Source organism: Urocampus carinirostris, chromosome 14, assembly GCF_059441175.1.
Source record: "Urocampus carinirostris isolate Australia breed hairy pipefish chromosome 14, RoL_Ucar_1.0, whole genome shotgun sequence".
Taxonomy (NCBI): domain Eukaryota; kingdom Metazoa; phylum Chordata; class Actinopteri; order Syngnathiformes; family Syngnathidae; genus Urocampus; species Urocampus carinirostris.
Window position 1 is genome coordinate 16,767,455 of NC_142362.1, and position 8,959 is coordinate 16,776,413.

The 8,959-nt window shown below is 40.4% G+C and overlaps 1 protein-coding gene across 1 annotated transcript; it reads right to left on the bottom strand.

Annotated features, from left to right (window-relative positions):
• Window positions 1-742: 742 nt before the first annotated feature.
• On the bottom strand, window positions 743-8,698 carry tbr1b (T-box brain transcription factor 1b). Its single transcript, XM_088352932.1, has 6 exons — window positions 7,980-8,698; window positions 6,743-6,897; window positions 5,975-6,096; window positions 5,728-5,886; window positions 5,595-5,656; window positions 743-3,462 (listed from the first exon to the last, which is right to left on the bottom strand). Exons 1-6 carry the CDS (start codon window positions 8,696-8,698, stop codon window positions 2,616-2,618), a joined length of 2,064 nt encoding a protein of 687 aa, XP_088209058.1. The 3' UTR covers window positions 743-2,615.
• Between the last annotated feature and the right edge of the window lie 261 nt (window positions 8,699-8,959).

The window sequence follows — 8,959 nt, forward strand, 5'->3', positions numbered from 1 at the left end:
TCAATTTGAGGGCTATACAAATAAACATGACTTGACTTGACTTAATGTGATCTGCCATATATAATGTACAAAAAAGGAAAAGGTGACGTCATGTGGCGAGAGAAAACCAATCAAACATTTCAATTTATGTTAAGGTGGAGTATAAAGGGGGGAGTCAGAACTTTTCAGAAAGCGGTCCAGATTTGGTCAACTGAAAATGTGTGAGGGGCGACTATTCAACCTGGCATTCTTTAACCAGTCTTTCAAAAATCCCCCCTCCATGAAAGGATTCCAGTGCTTGGCGAGCTGAGTAGCGACCTCGTAGCTCGCCTTTGTAGCATTTTTATTTGACTTGAAATGTCTTGTGAAAAAGTGGTGCTGTGCTGGTAAAACAGCTTTCAGTTGCTTCACCTTTTCACAGCGTTCCTTTCACGTTAGCTTTTTGTAGTCAGCATGTTACGTCTGGCGGTGGCTCTTGATATCATGTTATTTGAAAACAGCAACAGTTTCTTAGCAAATTAGGCAGGCACAGTTGTTTCGGATTTGTCTTAGAAGCAGCAGCCCTTGCAGTAAACTTTCATTTTTTCCTATTTTTTACAGTAGCCATGTCGAAAATGGGGCGGGCTAAAATTCTGACAGAAAGTTAAGGGCAAGGTGGCCAAAAGGCTACTACCATCATCTGGTGAAGTTGTGATTTATTTATTTTTGTGTACAAATTTATTTTATACTGCAGTCAACATTACTGGAGGGCCACACATTATTCTGGCCGCTGACCCTGAATTTGGACATGCCTGGTATAAAGCTTACATTGTTTCAAGTGTAGGAGAATAATTGTATTTATTGATTGTCTATTTATATTTCATTTTATATTTAAGGTGAGGTGCATAGTTTGAAGTGTCCTTAAAAAGTTGAAAATTAAATGTTTTCTCTATTAAGTATGTGTAAAGAATGCCCAACTGAGTTCAAAGCCATCATAAGTTCAAAGAGCCATTATATTTTTTTTCATGGCCCCTATGTATTTTTATCCTACTTTTAACATCTGTGTTTCGGCCAAGGAGCACATTAGGCCTGAGGAAAGGTGAAGGAGGGGAGAGAGAAGAGTAATTTCACGCGTGTGGTTGCGCTTTCACTTTGTTCCAGGGTGAAAATGGTGAAAATTATAAAATAACTGTTTCAAATACAGTCCAAATGTAAACCCAAGCCCCCAAAAGATGAAAAAATAAAGTTTATTCAAGCATGCCTAAGATAGACACGTACATGCACGCGCCATACAAGCAGCTTGGTGAAGGCTGCGATGATAGTTTCAGCCAGAAGGTGATGTCAGCAAGTAGAATATTTTGGGGTTACGGACACCACCTTTAACCATTATGTATGTCTTTATATTAGTCATTTTGGGTTGTTGGGTGGTGAACACACTGAATTTTATTTTCACACTGTGCATTAAATGTTTTAAAACAGCACTTTGAGTTGCAGTTTTCTGAAAATTGATGTAAAAATACATTTTGATTTGATCAGAAGTAGCAGAAGACAACAACAAGGTTTTCTTTCCTTTTGTTTTTTTTTAGAAAATGGACTTTGGCATGACCAAAAAAGGGACATTTGTTTAAATTGGTTTAAAACCCTGGATGTAAATATGCATCATACAATAAAAATGTTCATGGCACACTGGTTTTTGTATCTAAATAACTAAATTACAGTTCATTACAACCCGTTTTACCAAGGTCAGAAACCTCGACTCACAATATGGACTAGCAAACTTGATGTATTCGGCGTGCATGACAGACCCATCAGCTCAGCCCCTAATTCTTTTTTGTTATTTTCAGACTCCTAAAATTAATATAATGGAATCTTGGAGTATCACACAGCTATATTGGTATTCTACCTCTTCTTATTACCTGACTACTTGAGTCTGCTGGAAGGCAAGAATATGTGAGAATAGCATGGGATAATTGAAGTCATAAACATTAAGGGAGAACATGTATATACAATTACTCACAAATGAAATAAAATAAGAGCAATGATTCAATGGTAAATGATAACTGATTAGAAACTCTGAACTCCATAAAACAATAATAATATGTAAATGAAAATTAAAACAATAAATTTGATATTTGCAATCAATGTCAGCATAAAACCACCGGGTATTAGCAAAAAGATGACAAAGACCTACTTAACCATCTGAACTACATTTGGGTCTAATTATAGTGTGCTTCAATGGTGACATTGTTATAGTGACTTCTACTTAATATGCACTTGAATATGATTGGTTAAGTCTGACGACAGCCCTTTCCTCGTTAAAAGAAGCATTTCGCCGTCATTTATTTTTTACTCAATCGTTTTAAGGGTCTGTTTGACGTAGATTTGAGAGAATGTGGTGAATTTAAAATTCTATTTTAAAATGGCATTTTAACAGGGGTGGAGACACAGCCCGAGAGAGAGAGAGAGAGAAGGGAAGAGAGAAAGAGCAATAGCAAGATAGAGAGAAAGAGTGAGAAAGAGAGCGAAAGCAATAGAGAGAGAGAGAGAGAGAGAGACCGAGAGAGAGACCGAGAGAGACCGAGAGAGACCGAGAGATAGAGACCGGGGGAGAGAGAGAGATAGAGATAATTACCGATAGATAGACAGAAAGGTTGGATTTAGCTGGTAGGGTAGAAACTGTAGTAGCCAATGTCCTTAGAGCAAGTCTTGTCCTCCCGCAGGAGATCCGACTTGAGCGAGGAGATCACGTCCGGCCCCGGGGTGGAGGAGGGCGACATCCGCCGGCGCTTTACGGCCTCGAAGATGCCCGAATCCCCGGAGTCAATGGACTTGATGGATGACGGCGTCTCGATCCAAGCCGGTTCGGAAGTGGCGTCTTTGACCTTGGCCTCCTCCGAGGCGATGGGCGAGCGCTGCGCGGACACCGAGTCGCCCTCCTCGCCCAGTGAGTTGCTCCTCCCTCCAATAGAGTTGGCAGGCCAGCAGGGGAAGACGGAGCCGGCCTTGCCCCCTCCGCAATACTGCGGAGGGCTGCGGCTCCCCCAGCCGGAAGGGTCTGCGTAGTAGCCGAGGGCCCGGTTGGAGCAGCCCGCCGCCGGGGGCAAGGGCAGGGCCTTGACGCCCGCTGCTGCGTACGACAGCAGGGTGGCGGCGTTGCCGGCGAAATCGGCAGCCTCGTAGGCCGAGGCGGCCAAGTCCAGTCGGTTGTTGGCGGGGGAGACGAACCAGCGCTGCGGGGCGCCGCCCACTTGGGAATCGTCGCCCTGCAAGCTGTTGCCGAGGGGTGCCCCGCCGCGGTCCGCCCCGGCACACGCTGCAGCCGCTGCCGCTGCCGCTGCGGCCGCCGCCACCCCGGGATGGAAGCGGGATTTGGCGTACGAGCTGACGAACTGCTCCTGCAGGAAGGGGCTGTGCACGGCGTAGCGGGAGCCGGCCATGAGCTGCGAGCGGGGGGAATCACCCGGGGACGGGGTTAGGCGGTCGATGTCACAGCCCGTGTATACGCTGCAAACAAACATGCGATGACAGGGACACTTCATTAGGGACACACTCAATCGGAAATTATTTTCCAAGAAATTAAAAAATACCCTCCAATCACACTCACAATTATTGAGGTTGTCGATGTTCTTATGTTACTGTTTATTATTACACAGTCTTTTCATTTTTGTATACAAGTTATAATTTAGATTTTTATTGTATCTCAACTTATTTACTCAACATTGTACACCGGGGTTGCAAATAAATTTGTGTTTTTATGTCAATGACAATACAGCAAATTTTGAATGTTGAATCTCATTTTTATGTGTGTTTACAACCTCGTTTTTCCTGACCGATGCCAAAATCTCGAGCAGTGATCAATTACCCCAGACCGATACCATAACATACAATTTACATGCGCAAAAAAATACGTGTTTTAATTCCAGAAATACTTTATATTTTCGTTTCTAATATTGCATTCATTTATGTCGAATGAACAAGCTGATTCATGACTGATTACCAGCATCACTCCTATCGAGTATCAACATCAAGTCAAGTCATGTTTACTCGTATAGCCCTTGATCACAAGAAATCTCAAAGGGCTGTACAGACTACGGACTATTACACATTGGCTGCATCGACTCGCTACAACGGGTCAGGTGTATCGACATTTCGTTCTGTGTACATTGTTACAAAGAATGACAATACAAAGGAAATTATTATTATTATTATTATTATTACACACAATTATTACACCATCCCCTGATCTAAAACCTACATGAGGGCAAGGAAAAACTCAACTGGTCTAATTTGTGGACCCGCCATGATGACATGCTGTGACCCAAATCAAGAAAATACTCCACTTCTCAAAAGTTCCAATGAAAGGATTCTCAAATGTATCCAAATGAAGAATTATCATTATTTTGTTTCTTTCAAAAATCATTTTTAGTAGTTCAGTGTTTCTAATCCAAGACCATTCGTCTTCGCTTGATTGCGAGTACAAATATTTTAAAGAGACACTGTATATTATTTGTTCACTAGGTGGCAGTTAGTGCAAAGAAGAACACAAACTACGGGGACTTGAATTGACCAAACTGCACGATTATATTTATTTTTCCCCAGCCCTTTATGAGTTTTTTGGGTACCCATAGCAGCAAGATGGCAGATAGTTATGTCAACTCCCATTAGGTGAGGGTCATGATATAGAAAATAAATGTGAATATCTCGACCTATGAGTATTTTTAAAAATGTACGTTTGGATTATAGATCATGTAGTTTTGCTTATTATTTAAAGCAATATTGTTTTCTTTAATGAATTGTGATTTATTTTTTACCTCAAGGAGGTGCTAAATAATACACACTGTACATTTAAGGCTGGGGTCAGCACTGATACTTGATATTGGTACTGGGCCATTCCTAATTATTTTTATTTTTTGGATTTTATTTTTTTCATAACTGTATTGGCTACAGGTTTTGCTTCTATAAAATTGTATTTTACATAGTGTGTAGTTGGCTTACATTTTATTGTGATTGTTAAATACTTTTTGTAGTATGTTTTAAATGATTCTATTTCTATTGTTTTGTTGAGTATTCATATCGTCTTATTTTTTGCAAGTTTGATTTTTGAGAATAGGGATTTTATGGCAATCACATATGTTGTTATCATTGTTGTGATTGGAAATATTATTGCTCTTCATTGAAAAACTTTTTCATTGTTTTTGTGTTACGATCAATGTGATTATTAGACAAATATGTTACGATGCATACCGTATTTTCCACTGTAATGTTTTAGAACCAACTTTGCAACACCGTCGATATATGTATAAGCCTAAAATCGTTCATGGTCATTTTGTCTGTTCTGTTATATTGCATCAACAATTCACAGACAAAAAATGATACATATAAATCTTAAATAACTAACAGACAGTGCATGCAAATATTTCCGCAGTACATAGGCGGCCATTGATAAGATACAACTACACAATATATAAATAATATTATCATTCTTTAAAAAAATGACAGCGTTTAAAAGTTTATGAGGGCTTTGTCTTTATGAGTGACGTAATTCTTAAAGCACTTACAAATACCCAATAACAAACAAATCAAATCCATCTCTAAAAAAATTGGAGCAAATCTAATTCACGTGTTGGCAATCTTACGTGTCGTAGTTGTCCCGAAATCCTTTGGCAAAAGGGTTGTGATCAATTTTCAGTTGCGTTATCTGTTGGAAGGGGAAGTGCATTGCAGCAATGAATGCATGAGAGTTGAAAATGGATCCGAATTTCCTCTTACGTCGGTGTTCTGGTAGGCGGTGACGGCGATGAATTGCGTCTCGCCAAAGGTGAACGTTTGGACTCTACCGGGCTGGCTTGCGTCCTCCGTGCCGTCCTCGTTCACTTCCACCACGTGGAGCCGCGGCTGATACTTGTGCAGGGACTGCAAGACCACCATCTCCACCCAAAATAACGCGCACGCAACAGATCGTTTATTTGTGAAAAAACATGCTGGCAAATAATTATGGAATTGAATAATGATATACCTGCCCAGTGTTGTTGGACGCGCCTTTATTATTTGTAAGCTTTAATTTGCCAAAAGAGATCTCCTGTCGCATCCAGTGCGCCCCAGTGTTAGGTGAGTCTGGGTGCATGTAGACTCGATTTCCTAAAAAAAAAACATGATATTTTTAGAAATCCAAACAAGAAAAAACTGCAAATGTTAGAAGGGAAACGAAATCTTATTTCATTCATCCCTCGCGTTGTCCTCATTTTAAGAGGCATCTTTGTATTATTTTATGTATAGCTTGCATGTAAATGTGAATAAAAACATAATTTCATTTTTTCTACTGTTGGCACCAAACCTAGGAAGAGTCGCAGCATTTAAAGATGGATCAAATATTAATTATGGGATTTTATTCTGGGTTTTTAACAACAACGTGGCGGGTCATTTTGACCCGGAGACACGCTCCAATACAATTACGGTATTCCATCTGCATTTTGTAAATAATCAACACGAACACGATACAAATAAATTCGAAGGTACCGTAAGAAAAAGTAAGATATAGTTTTTCATCTAAAGAAAAAGAAAACTCCAAACGTAAGCAAATTCAATATAAATATTGACAGCGAGTGTCAGTCCAACTTGTGCAATGAACGATTTTTCTCATGAGGAAATACATTTTTCAGCTTTTTGAAAAACGTATCCGTGCAGAATTTAATTTACGAATAAAACAAAATTATAACACACAAATAATGATAATGGGCAAATACTAATAATAACATCAACATAAACATTAGCAAGGGTGCCTCACCGACGACGTTCGTGTCAGCCTTTCCGCAGGGGACCCACTTTCCTCCCTGGAACCTCCAATGGTTTGGATCAGCCAGGATAACATCCACAAAAATGTTGTAGTGAGCAGTTGGATCCAGGCCTGAAATGTTGAAGCTTAAAAATGGGAACATCCTTCTGCAACATACGCAAAAAAGGCCACGTGAGAAAACACTAAAATAATAAGATGAATAATACATTTGGTCGCAGGCATCTGGAACTTTAAAGGGGCCTTATTGATAAACGACATAATAAATAACAGTTGATGAAAATATTTCTTAAAAACTGTCTCAAAATTTTCAAAATGAAACACAGACAAAATATGCTTGCTTTAGACAGATTACAGCAATTTAGGATATGCTTCTTTTCCCGCTTCTTCTTATTTTTTAAACCCAATGTTCCTGTCATGTAAAGAAACATTTCTGAAATTCATTTTTTGTCTTTTCATTATCTGTATCGTCCCTCAATTGGTTATTAAAGTTATTTAACGCATAATGTTTTGAACCCAATCGATGGGAAATGAATCGTTGCTTTATGAAAAAAACCCTCCGGAATTTATTTTTGAGGACAAAATTGTGTTTTTTTTTTCATTTTCTCGATACCCACATATTCTTACATATATTTTTATCATAGAGGTATGCAATCATATAAAATAAATAAAGAAGAATAAAAAAAAGGATTATCATATAAAAATATAAGCTCCCGCTTTTCCCCGTCAACCTATTTTCTTTCCGATTTTCTCAATTGTTTCTCAAAGTTGTTGATTTTGAATTCATTGTGACTTTGTGTTTGATGAACAGAGGCAAAAAATAAAAATGTCAATCAATGAATAAGTTTTATTACTACAATACGAATTACTATTATTATTGTTGGTATTATTATATGTAAATAAAGTATTTGATAATAATAATAATAACAATAATTACAACAATAATAGTAATAATGATTTTATTACATTTGTATAGAAATGAATGATTGTTTTTGTAACATAAATAAATCATTATTTTACTATATAATAACATATGAATACACTACATTTGTATTGTTATTACTATTATTGTTTTTTTCCTATTAAAATATAATGCAATATCAATTCTAGTACAACAATACAACCATATACAAGTAAATAATTATTAGTTTGTTATAATTACTGGATAAAAAATATGATAACGACAAAAATAAAGAATAGCAGTGTAAAAAATATCTGTTTCGCTCCTCACCGTCCCTGCTTGGTGATAATCATTTCCGTTTGATGCCTGTGGAATTTGAGCCACAAGGCCCTGTTGCACAGGTAGATGTGCGCCTTGCCCGGCAGCAACCCGGCAGCCTGGGCCGAGGAGAACTGGTAGAAGGCTCCCCCCTGGTAGGCGGCTCCGTACTGCTGTGCGTACGGGTAGCCAGCGGCGGACGGAGGCGGCGGAGGAGGAGGCGGAGGAGGAGGCGGCGGCGGAGCGTAGCCTTGGGCCGCCGCCGCCGATGTGTTGCTCAACAGGCCATTGTAGGCTCCGTTGGACAACACCGGGTGATGGTGGGCCACGTAGCGGCCCGGGCTGCCGATAGAGAAGGCGGCGTGCTGGCTCGGGTAGGGGAACATGCTGGCTCCTGCGGAGGCGGACGGCGGAGAGAAATCGCACTTGTCTCCCGCTCCTTCTCCATGAAGGGTGTGAGCGTGACGGGCGTCGACGGCGTCTCCGAGATGCGCACTGCCGCCGGGAGGGGAGAGCTTATTGCCCCCGCGCGCGTCCTTGGGGTCGGGGAAAGTGTCTGCCTCCGACTCATTCGTCATCTCCCTGGGGCTTTTTTTCACGGCTGAACTTCCCTCCGCGCGCTCGCACATTGACGACGAGAGAGGCGCGTCCATTCCATCGCAGCCCGAAAGGGCGTGCACGCGCCTCCCGGACGGGTCACTTGTATTTTCAGACGAGATCTGCACTTGCATAACTCCACCTATAGATCCACCTATAGCATACCTTTCCCCACAATGCAATGCGAAAAATATAACGAGGGCTTAAGGAAATTCAGCTTGCGAGCTTGGCTCGCCATCATTGCCTCTAATGATAGCACCGCGCTGATTGGCTGAGCCTATACTATATTTTGATTAGGTGCGTCTCGATGAACCACGAGGAAACCTACATTGATATTTAATTGAGTCAAAAATAAACCAAAGCAGTAAAGAATAGACTGATTCACTTGCATCATT

Coding starts and splice junctions, on each gene's coding strand:
- tbr1b (XM_088352932.1), bottom strand. CDS start 8,698: ATGCAAGTGCAGATCTCGTCTGAAAATACAAGTGACCCGTCCGGGAGG. Junction 5,887..5,974: donor CGTCCAACAACACTGGGCAG/GTATATCATTAT, acceptor TTTTGGGTGGAG/ATGGTGGTCTTGCAGTCCCT. Junction 5,657..5,727: donor CCGCCTACCAGAACACCGAC/GTAAGAGGAAAT, acceptor CCCTTCCAACAG/ATAACGCAACTGAAAATTGA.